Genomic DNA, 20,772 nt, shown 5'->3' with positions numbered 1-20,772 from the left:
GATTAAAATTTGCAGATTCCTTGGCATCATACTACATTGATCAGTGGACTACAACAAGTCTACGCCATGAAAGATTCTTAACCATCAACTAGCATTGCTTAGTGCTCTACTGGTCCCTGCCTGTTACTTTTCACCGTATCTTTTTGTTCCTAGTACACGATGACTGGGAAAAAAGAAATTAAATTATTTAATCATGAAAACAAGAAAAAATAATCAAATTATACCAGAGAGTTTTATACTGAGAACTAGTAGTTTCCAAATCAGAAAAATATAACTAAATTTTATGACAATGCGCCATTCAACATGATGATTTTTCCTTATTTTGATCAATGGTAGAAGATTTAAGATTTCTTTGTCTTGAGTTTTCAAATAATTTACATTATTAATATATCATGTGCACTGCCTAAGAGAAAGCAGATACAGTACAATAAAAGATAAGTAGGTCTTAACTGTAGAACTGTGTTGAAGCACCTTCAAAACTAAGCACTACTTTTGATTTGGCAGATATTCTGCATTTTTTGGGTGCAGGCTGTTACATGTTTGATTAGAGATGATCATTCATAAAAATTCTGTTCAAGAACCATAAGCTATCAGCAGTAACAGCATATCCGTCTTCATTCCGATGCCAACTGAAGTAAGCATGTGTCCTGTTCTTGATGTCAAATATTCCATGCCCAAAACTGGCCTCCCGAAATGCTGAGTACTTCGGTTGTGGTTGTGTCATGCTGTGACAAAAATAATTGGATTCATTTAGATTCTAGTGAAAATATAGCATAATGTGGATCATAATTAGCGTTTACCAGATTGGTAATCTGCTTATATTCAGAAAATACTAATCTTACTTGGTGGCCAGACCCTCAATATTTCCTCCATCACCAATGGTTATGTAAACAGGAGCAGAATCATCTTTGACAGGACTACATAATCCATTGACGACGTTATAAGCAATGTTCGATACTCTTTCCTGTTACATGTGCACAAACAAATATAACACTTGTAGTAAAAGATTTTTGTTTTCCTTTGTGACTACTTGTCTAGATTTATTTTTAAGCATGAAAGATTTGATTTTTTTTTTTTGAAGAGTGTACTTACAGAGCGTTCATAGGCATGAACATGACCGGCAAAAACAACATCAACTTTGTAATGTACAAACCATGGTTCAAACAAAACCCTCATGGTTTCACCTTCCATATAATGAGCATTGTAGCTATTATACATAGGAGCATGCATAAGAACAATTAACCATGGCGTTTCCTTCCTGTCGACATTCTTCAGCTCCTTTTCAAGCCACAAATATTGAGGAGTATAGGTGCCTAGAATTAAGTTTGAGTATGTTATGTATTCAGAAACTTATTAACTTTGGTTTCAGGTAACCTGCAAAAGTACATGTCATTTCCAAAAATGAAAATAGAAGAGAAACTAATTGTGCTAACGAACCGTAGGCAGAATAGGATGACAGGACAATTATATGTGCTGATGCTCTTTTGATGGAGTACCAGTAATGGCTGTTTGATTTCTTGGAAGGGACTCGATACCTGTGTTTATAAGGCTTAAACGGCTTCGTTTCTCCCTGCAGCAGAACATCATACCACTGTAAGATGAGTCCAATATCTCCTGGCACACTTTAAGGTTCTAATATAATCAAGACTAGGGAATTACAATTTCTGGAGCATAATCAATCTCATGATTCCCAGCAGTCCAGATCCAAGGCTGATAAGCAGCACTTCTCTCAGTGAATCTTCCCCATGTATCCCACCTCTCATTGTCATGAAATGGATAATCATCCGCGTAGGAAAGATCTCCAACAAACAACACAGCCTTTCCTTTCAATGGATTATTTTCATAATGTGCAAGCGTAGAGTTTGAGTTATAGGTCTGTCCAAGATCTCCTGCATTCATAAATTCATGTTCTAATTCATAACATTACAAGACAAATGCAGATGCAGCTTCCAAAATTTGGGCAGCATTTCATATATAATAGCAATACCTATGAGACCAAATGTGTAGGGAACATCAGGGCCAACCTTAGGCGGTGTAAGAAACCAGAAACTTCTTGTGGTATGTCCAATTCCAACTTCATAGAAATATTTCGTATTGAACTGTCACATAATTGATTCATAACATTGCTTAGTAAGTAAAGCTAATATTGTAAAGAATAATATTTACAACGTTTTTTATCCTTGGAATTGGCTGAAATGATGCTAGTCAAAAACAATTTAAAGCATTTCCAGAAGTCCTGAGCATAAAATATCCAGACACTGTAATATACTAAAATATATATGTTTTTTTTACTTTGTACCATGCTGGCTGACCTTCAAATTCTTGATGGTGCAATGATGAATGTATCCAGAAGTATAATTATAGAATTTGTAGGTAATAACTATGCCTTCAGCCTTGTTCTTGTTCTTGTTTTCTTCACTCCAATAAAGAACTGTATTCGAACCTGCTTCATCCATCGTAGTCCATGACACAATCATTTCCTTCCCCTTGTGATCTCCTTGTGTTATGTGGACCTTACAGAAGTAGTACTCACAAACATCAAGTTCAACATCTTCTTATTTCTAGATTAGCTCAACTAATTTTTACAGAAATAACTGTATTAAACCAACTGGGCATGCATTTTCAAATAGCAGTCAATGAATCTGATAAAATCTGCAAGGCAGAAACAGAAGTTTATAAGGGTGTACCTGTTGAGGGGCATTATAGCCCAAAGGTATGTTGAAGACGTCGCTATCAAGTGGCATATCGACACCTTTCTCAGCTTTCCTAACAAAACTACTTGTGAATGATCCACTGCAAATTTTACCTGAACTCAGAAACATTACTGTAAGAACAGATATAACAAAAATAAACCTCGGAAAGTCCATGTCTTTCCTCTGTCAATCTTTATGGTTACACATGCATATTTATACTAATTCAGATTTTAATATAAATTTGGAGCATACGTAGTTTGCAAAACATGGAATGACATGACACTTCTAATGAGCCTTCCTCATTTAATTTTTGTCTAGATAATTAAATACACCCTTATTTTAGTTCCACCTTAATTAGGACCTTGATGATGGATATTCCAATATATTGATGCTATTCCACAAATCTATTCCAATGTAGCCTTTGTTTTAGCTATATCTAATATCAGATGAGGTCAGGCTTGTGGTGTGCTTCTGTCATAAATAAGTTATGTTTAGATTCAAATAAGGTGATGGCATGATTCTGGCTTTGGTTTGACTGGTGCAATGATTTTGTGGAATAGCAACAGTTCCCATGCCAGTTCATATGTCACACCAGATTAAAATCCGCAAGTGTTCTTACACAATACTGTCAGCGTTTTATCTGAATATTTTTACCAACAGTTCCGGTCTGCAACTAAAATGTTGCACTCCCTGACCCTGAGTCCTATTATGCATTTTATCTGAATATTTTCACCAACAGTTCCGGACTTCCACTAGAATTTAGCACTCCTGAGTCCTTATAATGTGTTCTAAAAGAATTCATAGCATAAGATAGAAAAAAGGTTAGAGTGCTGTATGATTGGTTCAGATTAGCAAAAATAATTTTGAGTTAGAAACAAGATTAGTATCTCAAATGAGAAGCAATCTGATCAAGTGTACTAAGTTCTGATATCCTAAAACACGAAACTTATGTTATGTGAATCTTTTCTTAAGGATCCTAACATATTTTTTCAGAAAAGTTGTGATACATACCCCATTCTAAAAGAGGGGCCTTATTTGTTCTAACAAAAAACAACTATCTATATCTAACAGATCAGGAAAACTGAAAAACTGTCAAAACCTCCATCTTCTTCACTTATGGAAAAGGAGCGAACAATGGTCTCTCAAATTGAACGTCTTCAAATGTAGAATTAAGAAAATTCCAAACATTTTCCCCTCAGCTGTTATAAGTTCAAAAGATTCCCAAACATGTCATTCATCCTCATCAGCAACTAATGTAAATGAGAAAGGATTGAATTTGTAACCATCTCCCTCGTAGAACTTGTTTTGGAACTCCACCCAGTGGAGCCGTAATGCATGAAGAAAAGCACTTAGAGTTTCCATAACGAGCAACACCCCGACAGTAGCACAAATGAAAACAAACATGCCAACTATACGAATGATGAGATTGTTGTACCTGTGGGAGGGTAATGGTAATTTTAAGCAAGTGACTTCAGCAAACCAGAAAATATAGCAGAAGGAAATTTGACAACAAGAGATGCTTTTACCAACAGATGGTCAATTTAACATATGGAATGAAGTTTTTTTGTAAAGTTAAACACAATCGTTGAGCCTAGTACTAATATTGATGTACAAATGATTTTTCAGTAGCGGTATAGTGAACATTGTAGGGAAGGGGAACAAATCAACTTACCCCCAAGCCAGAAGAAGAACCTTCTCATAGAACACACTAGACAGTTCAGAATGGGCAAGGCTGCAAAAGTTAAAAGAAGAATCATTTTATCTTCCCTGATAAATTGTGTGGGTTTAAGCTAATTTAAATCATCTTTGTATATAATTATGTGTTTAGTCTGCCTCAGTAGTATCAGTTGTTTTTTTCGCATACAACTGTGATTAGAATATTGGACCCTGTAAATTCTTGTCGCGTACCTGAGGGCCCACAAACGAAGGTACGAAGCTGTATTGGAAACTGCTCCAAGCACAAACTCTATTGTATGTATGAGTTGATGTACAAAAACTTCACTAAACACGAATTCCTCTTGAGCATGGGAATCATGAGTTATCTCGGACTGCAATGATTCATCGGTGAGAGTTACGTAGGACTGACCATCTTGCCTCTGAACAGGTACAGAATTTACATGTCAGAATAGGATAATGGACTTTTATACAAACAGCATTTAAGTTAAGGGACAAAAACTATAGGAGTGACATACATTATTGTGTTGCGACTTTAATAGGAAAGGCTTTGGAAGTAGCATCCATGGGACAGAAACAAAGGCCAGCAGTAGTAGCAGAAGCTGTTATATATGAAATCAGTCAAGTGGAAGTCTCAGATAATGCATGCTCACTAGCTACAAACATCACAGATAAAAAAAGCATGAAAGAAGATGACAGTACCTGAATTGCTTTCTGCCCGATAAATAGCTGGTTTTCATCAAGGTCATCAGTCGGACCAAGGAACATATATATCATTACATGGTATAAATCAGCCTTTGAACCAGTAATCCACTTTATAATGATCAAAATGGACAGATAGCCAAATAGACTGTTCAAAAATATTATCTGAGGAACGAACTGACACCTTGTAATTGCAATAAGTGTCAGTAATTAAGTGATATAGATGTAGATAACCTTATAAGAGAAAAAGCATGCACTCCAAGGCTTTACACAGATTGCAAGTTAAACAAGCAGACACAAATTTCAATTGATTTTGACCATCTACTGTATCATATATAGCTTACGTAAATTTCAGACTATAATAATAACCATTTCTCTGAGGAATGATAATGTTAACATATGAAACTTACCAGATATTAATGCCATTCCTAAAAAATTTTGCATTGAAAAAGCTCATTACTATTCCAAGATTCATTTGAGCTACTCCGAGGAGGATGGACATTTTCATCTTCAGTGAGTTAAGAAACGGAAGCTCACTGCGGGTACCATGCCATACAGGATCCACACCAAATGGATAGGTATCATGTACCTTAATCAATCCCACAGAAGTTGCATCTCTGTAGAAAAGTAATATATAATAGAGAGAGTGATGCAAATAATTACTTGTATAATTATATGCTTGATGTGCATTATGTATACCTGCAGGAAGGATCACGACAATCATATGCTGAACGACTAAATAATTCAAATGGCCTTGAGAAGAACTCGTTGTAGATAAAACCAGTATAGATCGAGAAGAGTGCCATCATCAGAATGACATAGCGCCCTCCAAACGTCATTTCCATGATGTCTCCAAGTTTCTGTGTACACCAACATCGTAATGTAACCACAATTACAATAAGATGAACATCTCAATGACTTGCTGGAATGGAGCATTATAAAGATTTTTGGCCAGAAATAATTGTATCGGCAATATCACCTTTCTAACATAGTTCACACACGGATGAGATAGTAAGAACAAGGGTGGCCTTATAGATAAGATTGACGTGTTAACAAAGAACCTGTTGTTCGGCTATGTTCATGTGGACACTGCTATTTCTTGAAATTCTTTCACTATTAGTATAAATTACAGTTTTGATGTTTTCAGTACCATATGATGAACACGGGTTTACTTCTGTAAACCGAATAATGCTTATAATACAGAAGAATTACCATAAACGAGCTTATCTTGTGTAAACTCTAAAACCAAAGATTCATAAAGCGCAAAACTTAGGTATCTATTCAGGGTTGATGGTCAGACATAATAGTTCAGCATAGGGTGTAAAATTTACCATGGACCCAGGTGTGCAGCATCTATGGACCATCAATGAGACGATGGTCATTATGAAGAGACTTATCAAAATATTGACCAACACTTGGACCATGGATTCTTATAATCTTACCAGTATGAACTATAAAGAACTCAGACATTTACTACAATTAAGTAGATCATAAAGTGACCACGAACTGATGATATGCCTATCCTACCAAGTTCAATAAGGCGTGTCTGAATACCTTATTAGAAAATTTTCTTTCCATGATCAAAAGAAATAAAGTTGCCAATAAGATGCATATTCCATGTCCCCAATCACCGAACATGACAGCAAAAAGAAATGGAAATGTGATGATGGTATATACACCCGGATTAGCTTCTTGATACTTCGCCACCCTGCATTATATGGTAATCACACTATATCAACATAACTTCAGAAAAAAGAAATTAATGTGGAAATAGATTATGATGGGGAAAGAAAATGCATGAAATAGGCCTATATATGCGAACACTCTTTTCCAATATTTAGCTAGTAAAACAACATGTATATCAGCTGAAAGTAATTCAGTTGTCAAATGTGGTGTGTAAAACAGACAGGTAAATATGAAATTACTTAACAACTGAGAAGCGGTAACAAAAGTAAAGAGTAATTCTCATTATGATTCTTACTATCTCCTCAAACTAGTGTGCGCAGAAATGTAATCAACTACTCACCCATATGCATCAACTATATCTTGAAAGGATGAAGTAAATTTGTTTGTCCTAAAATAAGTTGGTGGTGACTCTTTCGTTCGTAGAACCTGGAAAATTCCACCAACTTGTGAGCCAGAATCTGTTGTTGCTCGCTGAAGTGCATCCTGAATCTGTAAACTGGATCATATTAGACAACAGTTTTAAACTTGATTGTAGATAGGGTGGAACTTATTATATTGAAGCACAATAAAGCTATATATTCTTCTTCCTTTTATATAAGAAGAGGAATATGAGAAATAGTAATTACCTGTTGTGTTGCAAAAACTGGACTCCAACCTTCTGCCACAAGACACTTCTTTGTCACATCAATGCTGAGCATGTTCAATGTGTGGTAAATGGATTTTTCCCTCCTTACCTTTGTGATTTCACCAATGAAATATAGTTCAGGTATCAAACACATTGGTAAGCATAGAAACATAAAATGCACCTAATTTGGCAACACTGGTGCTTCTTAAGGACGAAAAGGTTACACTTTGAAGATAGTACCTAGTACCTCAGTTTGTGAATCATAACTTACCATTAGGTTCCACTGTTCATAGTGTTGACCAATTTCATGTAACAAATTTTTACGTTGTGATATTCCAGCAGCAATAGTGATCTTCAGTTCTGAGAGTCTTCCAGAGACCTAAAATATGCAGGAATCAACATCAAGGAAAGGCAAATAATTCAGTAGCTGATGCAATGGCTTAGCCCAAACCCCTAAAAGACTATAGCAGGGTATACAACTCATGTAAGGAGTGTCCTACCTGGTCTTTCTGGGCAGGACAACAATGTTCACTGTGAATGGTGGAATAAGGTACAAAACTTACTAAAAGTAGCAATTTAACTGTCAAACAGGCAGGTATCAACACTCTAACAGTAATGCCTAATAACTTTTTTTGGTTCAGATTGTTCTGTTCAACCATTAAATATGACCTATTTTAATATATCTGTATTATTCGATTTAGGTCTACTATAAACCACTCCTTTTTAGACTTTCCAAACTCAATATTATGTACATCAGAAAATTTTGCAGGCAGGCTAAAGAGAAAAGGGGTATAAAGTAACAAAACAAGCATCAGGACTCAAAATCACGAGGACAATAAATCTGTAGCAATGTAAACCTACCATGTGGGAGAAAATATTGAGAAAACAGTGATTAAATCTGGTAAGTACCTCAGTCATCATTTGAGCTTGCTTGCCCATGTCCTCGCTAAAAGGGTAACGGTTTGCTCCAAAAGCATCACATATTTTAAGAATCTTGCTTTTTGCTCTTTCTCCGGAGAAGAAAACAGCAAAAACGTTTTTAATTACCTGCACAATAATTTACAGATAGCACGGATCAGACTTTACTAGATTGCAAGTTTTACTATACTCTGCTATGCACCCATTCATGAAGCTTAGTGAATTTTCAACTTTTCTTGATATAGAATTTGTCACTACAGCTGAATACCATAGAGTTCCCCATTGCTTATCTAAAAGATATATAAGAATACCTTAAGGTCATACTTGCGCCAGTCACATGAGTGCACTTTGTTGACAAGGAAAATCATCAGATATCCATAAATATTAAACCATACTAATTATAATCAAGTTTAGGACACATAAAATATGACGTGTCTGCTGAGTTGCATTAGTTTTTGCTAATTTATGGCTGATTTTTAATTCCAGGCATCATAATACATAATGATACCACATCATTCAATTGTTAATTGATATTAATGATTATTCCAATTAGGTATAATACTGTACTTCCGTTGAAAGAGCATAACTAGATTGTGAATTAATGAATTCCTCTTTATATCAAATAAAGAGATCTTGATAAAATTTTAGCTAACCAGGAATGAAATCGACTAATAAATGTCATCCACAAAAAAAAAGATCGTTTTATGGTGAAAAAAAGGAAGCAGATCATTGCAATTTCCTCTACTATTAAAAGTTAATAAGTTCAATTAAATTAATGACTATATTAACCTTCTCTCCTGATGCAGGATCTACGACGGGCTGCTCAACAAAAGATAGCCTCAAAAGCACATTACCCCTGGTAGCGCGAAAAAGGATTCTTTCAAATGCCATAGATTTTGCTTTAGGAACAAGGCCCGTGAGAAACCCCAACTTAACTTGCTTATCAGAATGCAATTCCTGCTCAAGTGATTAATTGACTGTACGATAATAGACAGGGAAGAAACAATAAAATAAATCTGGGTGAAAATAGTATACTTGCTCCTCCAAGAGAGGTGCTTCAGGTGCTTCCAACGATTCACCTCCATGGCTTGATCCTGCTTCTCTCTGCTGCGCTGTAGCTTTGCTTAGGGCTGAATGAAAAAACTCACCAGCCTGAGAAGGAAAGAACTCAATTTATTAGGAAAGCCAAGCCCACCAGTCATAATACACGACTAAGCTAGTTAACAGCCCCACCAGATAAAACAGATAATAAGCAGTCTGGATCATCAATGAAGATCATTTAGCTACTCTGCAATGCGAGTGTGCAATGCATGGTATTTTAAGTAGAAAAAAGGAAGGTTAAAGGTTCGTTTCCTTGCTGTGATTCTTATCTGAATGTTAAAATTAGGTAATCTGTTTTTTATCATTAAACACATATGAGACCCTAATTAGTTATAAGCTTAATCTAGTTATACATCAATAAACAGAGACTCTTTTTCTAAATGATACAAGGGCAACAAGGAAAAGAAGAAGAAAAAAAAGTACCTTCTGCAGAACAAGCTTATACTCAACTAGTTCATTGTAATTGCGTTGCAATTTTTCACCATTTGCAACAATTTCAGTTATCTCGGCTTCAAGTTGTCCAAATTTTACCTAGCATATATATCCAGAGCAGACAAGGGTTAGCAGACAAGATACAGAAATATACTACACGGTGATAAATTACAACATATACCTCAAGATCATCAACATTAAGGTCGGATCTTGTACCAGACCTTGCCGATGCTTCTACTTCTGCTTCTAACATCTGAACCTTGAAATATCTTAACTTGCGTCCCAACTCTCCACATCGTTTAATCTTCAACACAACACAAATGTAATTAACGTTCCTAAAAAGTATACAGACAACAGTACGAACAAAAAAATACACTACTAGAGTACCTAAAATCTGAGTTGTGATCTAATTATTAAATTTTCTCTTGTAAATATAAAGAGTCCCTTTTATGCACATAAGTGTCACAAATTAATATCCGTTATGGCTGGGGATGAAATTTTGGGTGCTCTGACATTACTCGAAAATAAAAGCCTTAACATCTAGTATTGAAGTAATAGAATATACCTGTGCAGCATAAGTTCGCTGGAACGGGCTCTTGCCGGCATTCAACTAGAGAATTAAGATGACATGATCAAAAACAAGGTTTTATAGCTAAGCAGGTGAAGATGTGAAACTAGCATAGTTTAAACAGAAGATATATATAATTATAAAATTCAGACAGTTAGTTGAACATGTGAGCTTTAGTTGTTCCTGCATGTGTGATAATATGAAGCAGAGAGAGAGAGAGAGAGGAGGGAGGGGGGAGAGAGAGAGAGAGAGAGGGAGAGAGAGAATGAGAGAGAGAGAGAGAGAGATTTTACGTCGTTAAATTGAATGAGGCCGAGATGACCGAGGTAAGTGATAGCCAAGTGAGCGGAATCGATTGGGATGATGAGCTGACTCAGCTGCATCGCTTCTGAACGCAACAGATCCATTGACGAGCCACCGTTGTCCGACATACTCCGATCAGTCTAACCAATATTTTCTCATCAGAACCTCACTCACTATGTATTCGGAGTAGGACTAGACGTAGTAGTTGTACTTGTAACAGACTATGCACATGTTTCTACGTACCCCTATTACAAATTAAATTCAATTACTTCTTCATATTATATACCACGATTCAACTATAAATGTTTTTATACTATAATTTTTAGAAAATACACTATAATTTTTGTCATTAAAAATTAAAGAACACCTAAAATTATAAGAACATATTTTAATGCAATTCTTTGAATGTTCTTTCGACTTAAACTCAAATAATTAAATGAACATATCATAATTATGTGTAATAAATTTAGTCAAGACCATAGTATACATATCATTGCTAATATAGATGATCTTAACACATGTTAGGCGGATATAAATTTATAAAAGGATTAACAAATTTTATATAATAATAATAATATTATTATTATTATAATTATTTTTATTATTATGTTACTCCCTCCATTCCTAAATATTAATCGTTTTAACTTTGTGCATGTAATTTGAGTTTTGAGCAGTGTTACAGAAATCGGGAATCGGATCTAATCGGTTAAGCTACCGATTCAGGGATTAATCGGAAATCGGGGATTAATCGGAGTGAAAATCGGATATATTTTAATATTAAAATATTATTTAATTATTAGTTATTATTATATTAGGTATTTAGTAACTAATATATTTACTATATTCATAAATTCTATGATTATTCATATTTAAAGTAATATAATATTTTAATTTTAATAATTTATCATATATACTTCGATTAAGCGATATATATAAGGATTAATCAGATTTCAAAAATCGGATCGATAGCCGACCTTGCAGGGTATTAATCGGTTTCAAATTAGAATAGCCGAAAGAGTGATAGCTGACTAAACAAAGGAACCGATACTAAACGTAGCATGAGGCCGGCCCAAGTTTAAGAAAAAGAAAGCAAAGGCCCAAAGAAAGCAGTATTAGCGGCAAAGACATGAAGAACCGTTAGATGCCCAATGTCCACTCCAACTGACCTAAACCCCTGTGAAAACCCTAAACAATGGCGATTCTGGTGGGAATCACAATCACAGCTCCCCATCCTCAATTTACACCTCTTCAATCCCCAAGTCAAGCCTCTAGCTCAATGCACCCATCTCAAACTCAACTTACTTCTGCACAACTCGTTGCTCGAGCTGACTTGGTTCCAGTCCCAACTCGAGGTGTTTCTTAGAGTTCCTTTTCCGAGAGTATTGGTTGATAGCGAATCTCCATTGACTTTCAAGCTGCTGGAGGATCATATTCAAGTCAAATTTTGTTTGCTTCTTTCGGTTGATCATCCCCTGGTTTCGAGTTTGGACAATGTCATTTTACTAGAGGAGGAGAGGACGAGAGCCAAAGCGGATGTTGAGCGTCTTGAAATGGATTACGGTGAGCTGTTTTCTTTTCTTTCGATTATTTATTTGTCTATTGATGATTAGTGAAGTCGAAATTTGAAAAGCTCAGAAATGAATTGATAGGATTGGAGAAGTATTACCACAAAATGAAATGTAGAGAGTTTAAAAAAAGAGTGAGAGAGAATTACTGGAGTTCATAAAAAAATGGGAAGAGAGAATTAGTCGAGTCTGTAATAAAATGACGAGGTGAGAAAATTAGTGGGAGGCGAGGGAATTAGTGGAAAAAGAGAATGAATTAATTAAATAAGTACACATAGAATACCTCTAAAGGAAGAGATGACATGTGTACATCAAAAATTTGAGAAAATGACACGTGTACATTCTGTTCTTTGTTTTAGTCATAGGTAAGATGTTGAGAGATGCAAAGGTGTGGCTAGGTATGGAGAGTGAGATATGTATAAAAAGAGTTAAGACACTGTTGCAACTTTTTTATAGGAGGACCTTATAAATATTGTGTACTATTTTTTTTTGACAAATATGGCTTATAGCCTTACCAGTGAGTATCTGTTCTAATAAATATTGTGCACCATCTTAATTTTTAAATATAAAGAAATCGATAGCCACCGATGTGGTTTTTCTGATGGTATTACTTGCAAAAAACTTTCGTGTAAGTACTATATAAAGTACCCATTGTCTCCTCATGCTAAAAATAGCTAAATTTCTACACTAACTGTCCATCTTCGTGTATAAACAAAATTTTGTCGCGGCTTTTGATTGTAGAATGTTAGATATATCAGTTGGAAATCTGTTTCCCCCTGTAATTTATCACTGCTGTTGCTTTGTATATGTTGCCATATACCTGTTAATCCTATTGTTCACAATCTATATAAGTTTTTCTAATGTTTCAAGTTGTGTACACTGTACAGATATCGAGTGCTTGTCTTCAACCGGAGGTGTATACTTTTACTGTAGAAATTGCTCAACCAAATTATCTACATCACTCAGGTAGGATTATAAGTATGATCTTACTTATTGAATAATTATCATCATACTGGAATATGGCAGTTTACTCTAGTACTCTGCTGGGATTGGAATTTATGATCATTTTCATCATGAGAAATGTTTTTCAGTATAAAATAATATTCACCCAAGGTTTCTGCGAACTTCTAATTATATTGACACGCACTCCCTCCATCTCAAAATAATGATCTTGTTTGACTTTTCAATAGTTAAATTGACCAATATTTGACTGTAAATAGAAAATTTTCTTATAGTACATTATAAAGTAGATCAAATATATTTTCTAATGATATAAATTTTGAAACTTTCTTAATTATATAAGATGTGTAATTATTGGTCAAATTATGGTCAATTTGACCAAGTCAAATAAAAAAACGACTATTATTTTGAGATGGAGGGAGTATTAGAATATAGATTCAAATCTAGTCATATGCGGCTCCCCCGTAGTCTGAAATGAAATTGATCCAGTTTCTAACCAGGTCTAGTAGGTCCTGGTAAAGATCTGAGACAAATCTTTTGATTTGTACAGATCTAAGTATTCTTATAAATTGAGGTCAAGACAGTGATGAACAGAGGTACATATGATTCCACTCTTTTCATTTTTGACCCCTAGGTGACGACTCTAAATTTATTTCTTTTGAACTGTGAAGAAATTAAATAGACATTTGACCAATAAAGTACTTCAAGTTTTAAGCTATTCCCATTCCATAAAAAAAATTATAACTAGATTTGGGAAATTATGGACTCAGTATATTTTTGAAAACCTCACCAGCTGATCGGATGTTGTATGGATTCCTAAGCCAATAGTAAAGTCTATAACAGAAACAGATCAAAGTTCAGTTGGGACTTCATGATTATGTGACACACATGTTCAAAATGTAGATGCAGTTTGCAAGTAGATTGAGCTTTCTCTTCCATAATCTGTTTAATGTCTGCAGAACTTTTGAGGAGATGCCATCAGTAAACTGGCGAGAGGTAGCTGACAATTGGTTTGGGAATTGTTGTTGCTCATTTGGAGGCATTAGTGAAAAATTGGTTATCAGTTATGCAAAATCGTACACAAGTACAACAGGTCTCTGTCTTTTAAATACCTCATCTGTTATTCTAAGCAAAGATGACCTTGTGGGTTTCAATATACCTGACTGGAGCCTGAAGGAAGATAATGAACTGGATTTATCTGTTAAGAATGGTGTACAGAAGACAACTGGAATTAAGGATGACACGACAATGTCGTTTCATGGTCAGACAGAGATGATGGATGCTATTGACAGCAAACTAAACAAATTATGTTTTTCGAAAGATGAACTGAAAAATGAGGTAAAACATGAAATAGTTTACACTGACGCTTTATCTCAAGTGTCACCAACATTGGAGGATATAAAGCATGTACCGTCGAGTCCTGGACACTATAGTAAAGACCATGATATCAAATGTTGTGATCATAGTGGATCTGAACCTTCTGCAAAAGAGCTTGATACAAGTGCTTTTGAACTCCTAGAAAATCAGAAATCCTTTCTTGATGGATATCTTGGAAATGTTTTCATGACTAGAACCTCAAATTTAACAAAAGATGTTAGATGGTTTGAACTTTCATGTCCATGCTGTTCATGTCTGCTTGGAGCATATCCACGTGGTAATAGTAATGTAGTCTTTGATGATGGAGTTCACTTGTTTAAGTGTTACATATCAACTTGTTCGGATGCCGGAGCATCAGGAAATCTCTTCAGGTATCTGTCATATTTTCAAAGTCGCATGTGCATGCTTGAGTATGTAATTTAGTGTATGCCTAACCAGTAACCAGTTGTGTGAAACTTGTTCTTTTTCAAATAATAGTATTTTATTTATTTATTTCTGAACTTTTTAATGAGAAGTGGATTGTGACAGTGATTTTAGTCTTTTGATAATTATATACCGACCATCCCCTGAAGCTAGTTGTTACTTGGCTTCATTGGTCAAATTTTGATGTCCGAGTCAACATCTGATTAATTAGGCTCTCGAGCATTACTTGCAGGTCATGATTTAACTCTTAAATTATGAACTTTCTTATTTTAACCGAATGAAATAGATAGGTAAATTAGCCTCAATATATCCATATCGCTGCTCACCACTTGTCTATACAACTATGATGTATGTCCTGGTCCTGTATATTTCCATTTTTAAAGCTGTTGGGATGCTGAGTCTTACATCATTGACTTGATACGTGTCACTACCGCTCAAAATCCTCTGCAAATCCTATTAATTCATCTATTATACTGTGTGACTGCTAACATTTTATTATCATATCAGGATGTATACCTTGGAGAGGATGTTTTCTAGCCAGTTGTTGGAATGTGCTAAAGATGAATTATCATTTCGAACTGTGATTAGGGATCTACAAACCAAGCGACCTATACTGAAAATTGTTCTCCTGAACCCAAATTCATGGTGCTGCTTTGGTTATTGTTCAAGCACCGTGGATCAGGTTTCAAGAATAAATATGTCTCCTGCCATTAAATTGCTTTTCTCTGACTGTAGCAAAAGTGATGAATGTGAATTGAGGTTAGTTACTATTTTTATAGCACATACCTTCATGTTTATTCATTTACCTCCTTTTTGACCAAGATGGTGTGCATTTTATCATTTTCTTTGTACATAATTATAATAAGGCTTACCCCACTACAACTGTCAATTTTAATATCCATCTACCAGTCAAGTTGTGCATTTTTTCATCGTAAACATACATTTAAATATTAACGTGGATATAATTTTCCACAGATAATCTTGCTTTTGATCATGCAATTCCTTCATATTCTACTCATTCTCAAATGCTCTGTAACACTAGCAATTTGGTACATTGTTAAGGCTTATACTGTCAAAATTAAAAATTCAGGTGCACGATATTGTTGGTTTTAAAAACATGTAATTCTCACACAGGGAAGTGAACTCATTTTATTTAGCAAAAAAGAAAAAATGAATTCAATATATTGTTCTTTTGAACAAACCTTATTTCTTGCTTTGCTGTTTAAAATTGGCCTTTTTCATCCTACATGACAATTTACTGTACTTGTATGGTTCCTCACTTAACACGTCACTCCAAAGGTAAATTTATAAATTGCTATAACGCCAAGTATGGTTATGGGTCCATCCAGGTCTTAATGCATGTATCTATATTGGCTGAAAGCTAATAAGTTCCAGAAATACTCATGCCATCTTTCTTCGCTGTTTTTGGTTATGGGTCCGTCAAGGTTTTAATGCATGAATCTAATTTGGCTGAAAGCTGACAAGTTCGTGAAGTACTCTTGCCATCTTTGTCTCTTTGTTTTTTTTAATAAACTTATGTCCAAATGATTTGGTTTATGCAGGATGATAGAAGAATGGGTAGTCAAGAACCAAGCTGATGAAGTCTACATGTTAGCTTCTCAAATAGAAGAATTAATTAGATCATTAGAATTGGTAAAGAATGTACTGCCACCTTCACATTCCTTGCTGCAGGGATTTTCATTATCTTCTTTAAGGATATAAAATCAACCTGTTATCTAATATATTTTTTATAATTATATTTTTCTGGATTATCTTCTTATATATTTAATATATCTATATAAGTATAATGTATCTATAAATTATATTTTTGGTGAGTTTAAAATCTGACAATAAAATATGCAACTCTATTTGTTGTATAGGGTTGTTTATCCATTTAGATATTTGACACACCTGTAGAATAGAACATGATTTGACACACATGTTTCTTTCCTGTCTCTGCAATTTCTGTTTCAACACAACCAAGACAATATACACTGAAAAGCCTTAATCACTTGGCAAGAAGACCAGTACTTAATGCATTTTCAGTCCTAAAGATTACTCCATAAACATTTATCAAAATCTGTGTTCTAAAAGTCACTGATTAATCACCGATTAATCCCTGTTCCGTAGCTCGCCGAACTGATTAAATCTTCGATTAATCACCTATCAATCCGATTAATCTCCGATCAATTCAATTAATCCCTGATTAATTCTTGTTCCGTGATTTCACCGATTAAGTCCGATTTCTGCTTTTTACAACACTGATCAAAATAGGGAAGAAAAAATTAAAGGAACAATTGTCCCCTCCACTTGATCATTTGCTTCATTGCCTCAAGATTCAGATGCGTGGCCAAGAATCAAGATTCAAATGAGTGGCTGGCCATGGGAAAGAGTGTATGGGGCCTCCTTTCTCCTCATGCAAATACAAGTGATCTCTGCATTACTTATCATGCCGCTTTTAAGTTTTAGCAGTTGTGTACTATTATGACATGTTCGGTTGTCTGAAAATTATAAACCAATCTGGATGAAAATGGACAACAATTTCAACATAAACTTACAAACACATAATTTGGTATAACAACTTGCATAATTCTTACATAATTCTCACTCTCTTTTTAGCAATCAAATACTCTCACTAGACTTTAGACACACAAATTTAAGCAAATTCTATAGTGCTGATGTTATATGAACTGAAGTATTGTTGATGACCGATTGCTCATTCTTCTTCAACATGCCATCAAGTTCGGCTACAAATTTCTCCATTGCAAATGCTGGCAAGCAAATCGGTACCACGATTCCATTCTCACCCTTCTTGTTCTTGAATGGTATGTAAAAACTAGCCACCCCTGGAATGGCACCCACCCCACCTTTGGCTGGACCGCCATAAGCAGGTTTTCCCCATCCAAAATCAACATCTCCGAATCCAGCACGTGTCACGTCAGACACCAGATAGGTGCGTACAACTGTGAAGTGTGGCCGGTCTTTCAGAACCATTAGGTCAGCAACAGATCTCATGTACTCTTCTGTAACATCTTCTTTAGTTTTCCTGACAAGCTCCAGGGCATATCCAATTGGATTCTGACAGAGCTTTCCAGCTGTTGTCAGAGCTACTGGGAACGCAAATGCGTTTCCATAGTATCCGGTAGGCAAGGGAGGATTGAACCGTGCTCGTGCATTAACAATACAGAGCACACGGACCTCCTCCTCAGGTTCAGGCTGCAAGGAACGAGTACGACTCCTCCAGAGGCAAGCAGTGAGCAGCTCAAAGGAAGAGCACTTGCGAAGGTGAGGAGGAATCAATTGACGGAGGGCATGAATCTCAGTGGGACCAAAAAAGAATGAACGATGAACCATGTCATCGAGAGGAATAATGGTTCCATTTGTGTCAGCAACTTCATCATACTCCCGGTGGGTGCACGTAACACGCTGTGGAACCCTCGCGTTAAGTAATTCCCTCTGCCACACAGGAGGAATTGACGGGACACTTGCACCTCTGGCAATTTCACCCAAAGCAGTCATAAATTGAACAAGTCCAGCAGCATCACACATTGTGTGATTAAGTCGCAAGGCAAATATAAATCCTCCACACTTGAGCCGAGTCACCTATAAACCATAAGCATAAACGATACAGTTAGAATTCATTTACCACTGCATATCTAGAGTCAAGTTCTTAATATATATGTTATGGAACGCTAAAAATTCTGGCTATAGACCAGAACACATAACCTAAATTTTGTAAAGGTTGATCTTTATCTCTTGGAATATTTTGTAGAATTCATTTTTGACAAACTAAAACCTGTGAATGAATTATATAGCAAAAAACTTGCATAGTAGCCTCAGCAGAAGGGCTTTAAGTAAAAACGCGAACTCGATAAGCAAGAACTAAACTCTGACTTATTTCGTTAGAGCTCCAAGTAACAACATCTCATTGTCACACTCCAAACCTGAGTAGTACAGTTAACTAATAGTCTTCTTAAAATAGTAGTATGAGTCTTTTTCTATTTTCCAAACCAGATTTATTACTCCTGTATCCGGTTGTTGCATCTTATGACAATTACTTTATTATTCACCCACATGAGGTTAAAACACTGGGACCTTGTTCCACTATTGTATTGTAAGGCTTATTTATAGTGAGCCACATGTCTGGGGTAAACACAATTATTAATTGCACAGAAGCCCAATTATGACCAATTGAAGGATGGTTGGTGTAGTAGTAATAATTTAGATGGAGGAAGGATCTATATACTCAGTTTTTCATCACCTCTGCATTTACTGAGATGAAACAAATTCATTTTACCATAGTTGTTTCACAAATTTTGGAGCTCCTACAAGTACAAGTTCACATGAAATCCAGGTTGCCTTATCCAATATAGAAATTGTTGAACCAAGAACTGTTACGGTACTTCTAACAGTAAATCATTAGGTTACGTCAACTACAAGTACAGATGAAATCCAGATACTCTATCGTATATAAAAGTTGTTAGATCAAATACGGTTACTTTTTTGAGTTCCAAGTCAAATCTGTTAGAATTCAATGATCTTGGTAAAAAAAGGTTTTCCTAATTATTTGAGATTTCGGAAGAACCGGTCATATGACATTGTATCAAAGCTCAGCCAGACTCAAGTTCGACTCAAGTCACTCCACAAAATCTACCATGTATAAGCCCACAACACAAATTTTTAAAAGTTGTTGCAGTACTCCCTCCATCTCATAATACTTTTCCTGTTTGTCTTTATCACGTTTGTCAACACACACTTTTGATTGTTAATATATTTAATTTTGTAGTAATATTAAATATAAAAACTCCACCGTATTAAAGTACTATGAATACGAATCCAACAAAATCACTCACTACTATATTTGGTTTTATAAATCAGACATAAATTAGTAATCAGTCTCACATTATGAACAGTCCTGACATATCAAACAAGAAAAGTAATAAGAGACGGAAAAGTAATAAGAGACGGAGGGATCACCTGAATAAGGAGAAGAGGACAATCCAGGACTCCAGCAGAGCCAGGAACATCAAAAAGCAGCTCCTCCAAACACGGAAATGGTGGCTGAAGAGCATCACCAAACTCCTCCAGAGTAACATCTGCATCAGCTTCAATGAACATCACTCCCTCCGCTGTACAATCCACCCCCATTTTTCGCCCCGCGCCTTCCCTCAACCGCCCAGCAAACGGGTAGTAAAACACCAGAGTTTTCGCAAGGGCCTCCCTGATAACTTTGACAGGGTCCATTTTTCGTGCATCCACGAAATCATTTTTTTTGGCGTAAAATTGAATGACTGGGATCTGGAACCGGAGACCCTCCTGATCATCTATGTCGGAGAGGAGTTTGTACTCATGTGGAGTCGCTTTCGACGGAGTAATGAGCTCCGGCGATTGCCTTGTAACTGTGAAAACTAAGGAGTAGTCTTGAAGTGCCATGAAATGTGTGGGAGTTTGCAAGTAGATACTGGCTAGTTTTGTAGCAAGAGGAGTGGTACTCAAGTTGTGAGCTAGGGACATGTATTTATAGTGGATTTGCACAAGCCTGTCGTTTTAGTGCTAAGTGTTTCATTTTTATAGTCAATATATTTTCATAGAAATTGTACTCACACCAAGTTGCGTAAAATGTAAAGAGTAGGCTTTTCTGGGGAAAATGTTGCGTCAACTTGTTAGATCAACGCTTAATTAGTGAAAACAAGTTTTAACATAATTGATGCAATGGGATTGTATCTGAGAGTTGGGGGGTTTGTC

General features: G+C 35.6%; 4 protein-coding genes across 4 annotated transcripts; 1 reads left to right on the top strand and 3 right to left on the bottom strand.

Moving 5' to 3' along the window:
• Positions 1-306: 306 nt before the first annotated feature.
• LOC108196904 (purple acid phosphatase 2-like) lies at positions 307-2,905 on the bottom strand. Its single transcript, XM_017364389.2, has 8 exons — positions 2,688-2,905; positions 2,313-2,513; positions 1,988-2,099; positions 1,660-1,889; positions 1,438-1,570; positions 1,093-1,313; positions 843-964; positions 307-725 (listed from the first exon to the last, which is right to left on the bottom strand). The coding sequence occupies exons 1-8, from the start codon at positions 2,865-2,867 to the stop codon at positions 545-547; spliced, it is 1,380 nt and encodes a 459-aa protein (XP_017219878.2). The 5' UTR covers positions 2,868-2,905; the 3' UTR covers positions 307-544.
• A 62-nt stretch (positions 2,906-2,967) lies between these two features.
• Positions 2,968-10,912, bottom strand: LOC108195617 (V-type proton ATPase subunit a3-like). The gene is made up of 18 exons (XM_017362602.2): positions 10,693-10,912; positions 10,397-10,441; positions 10,013-10,135; positions 9,823-9,930; positions 9,334-9,450; positions 9,088-9,255; positions 8,290-8,427; positions 7,652-7,759; positions 7,382-7,489; positions 7,096-7,244; positions 6,624-6,777; positions 5,769-5,929; positions 5,480-5,686; positions 5,070-5,253; positions 4,886-4,969; positions 4,602-4,789; positions 4,366-4,425; positions 2,968-4,128 (listed from the first exon to the last, which is right to left on the bottom strand). Exons 1-18 carry the CDS (start codon positions 10,828-10,830, stop codon positions 3,924-3,926), a joined length of 2,445 nt encoding a protein of 814 aa, XP_017218091.1. The 5' UTR covers positions 10,831-10,912; the 3' UTR covers positions 2,968-3,923.
• A 903-nt stretch (positions 10,913-11,815) lies between these two features.
• Positions 11,816-16,799, top strand: LOC108210286 (uncharacterized). Its single transcript, XM_017381610.2, has 5 exons — positions 11,816-12,262; positions 13,155-13,233; positions 14,187-14,975; positions 15,535-15,786; positions 16,590-16,799. The coding sequence occupies exons 1-5, from the start codon at positions 11,851-11,853 to the stop codon at positions 16,747-16,749; spliced, it is 1,692 nt and encodes a 563-aa protein (XP_017237099.1). The 5' UTR covers positions 11,816-11,850; the 3' UTR covers positions 16,750-16,799.
• A 769-nt stretch (positions 16,800-17,568) lies between these two features.
• Positions 17,569-20,563, bottom strand: LOC108207978 (benzyl alcohol O-benzoyltransferase). The gene is made up of 2 exons (XM_017378479.2): positions 20,005-20,563; positions 17,569-18,630 (listed from the first exon to the last, which is right to left on the bottom strand). Exons 1-2 carry the CDS (start codon positions 20,539-20,541, stop codon positions 17,695-17,697), a joined length of 1,473 nt encoding a protein of 490 aa, XP_017233968.1. The 5' UTR covers positions 20,542-20,563; the 3' UTR covers positions 17,569-17,694.
• Between the last annotated feature and the right edge of the window lie 209 nt (positions 20,564-20,772).

This window comes from Daucus carota, chromosome 1 (genome assembly GCF_001625215.2).
Source record: "Daucus carota subsp. sativus chromosome 1, DH1 v3.0, whole genome shotgun sequence".
NCBI lineage: Eukaryota > Viridiplantae > Streptophyta > Magnoliopsida > Apiales > Apiaceae > Daucus > Daucus carota.
The sequence above is the reverse complement of the archived record's forward strand: the minus strand, read 5'-3'. Positions and strand labels throughout refer to the sequence as shown.

Bases quoted from the DNA above. Each gene is read 5' to 3' on its own strand.
- LOC108196904 (XM_017364389.2), bottom strand. From the start codon at position 2,867: ATGGACTTTCCGAGGTTTATTTTTGTTATATCTGTTCTTACAGTAATG. The intron at 1,314-1,437 runs GTTCGTTAGCAC...ACTTAATTCTAG, and splicing joins GTCATCCTATTCTGCCTACG to GCACCTATACTCCTCAATAT. The intron at 726-842 runs GTAAGATTAGTA...TTTTTGTCACAG, and splicing joins ATTGAGGGTCTGGCCACCAA to CATGACACAACCACAACCGA.
- LOC108195617 (XM_017362602.2), bottom strand. From the start codon at position 10,830: ATGTCGGACAACGGTGGCTCGTCAATGGATCTGTTGCGTTCAGAAGCG. The intron at 10,442-10,692 runs GTAAAATCTCTC...TTAATTCTCTAG, and splicing joins GCCTCATTCAATTTAACGAC to TTGAATGCCGGCAAGAGCCC. The intron at 6,778-7,095 runs GTGAGTAGTTGA...CATATAATGCAG, and splicing joins GATATAGTTGATGCATATGG to GGTGGCGAAGTATCAAGAAG.
- LOC108210286 (XM_017381610.2), top strand. From the start codon at position 11,851: ATGTCCACTCCAACTGACCTAAACCCCTGTGAAAACCCTAAACAATGG. The intron at 14,976-15,534 runs GTATCTGTCATA...TTATCATATCAG, and splicing joins GCATCAGGAAATCTCTTCAG to GATGTATACCTTGGAGAGGA. The intron at 15,787-16,589 runs GTTAGTTACTAT...TGGTTTATGCAG, and splicing joins AGTGATGAATGTGAATTGAG to GATGATAGAAGAATGGGTAG.
- LOC108207978 (XM_017378479.2), bottom strand. From the start codon at position 20,541: ATGTCCCTAGCTCACAACTTGAGTACCACTCCTCTTGCTACAAAACTA. The intron at 18,631-20,004 runs GTGATCCCTCCG...TATGGTTTATAG, and splicing joins GTCCTCTTCTCCTTATTCAG to GTGACTCGGCTCAAGTGTGG.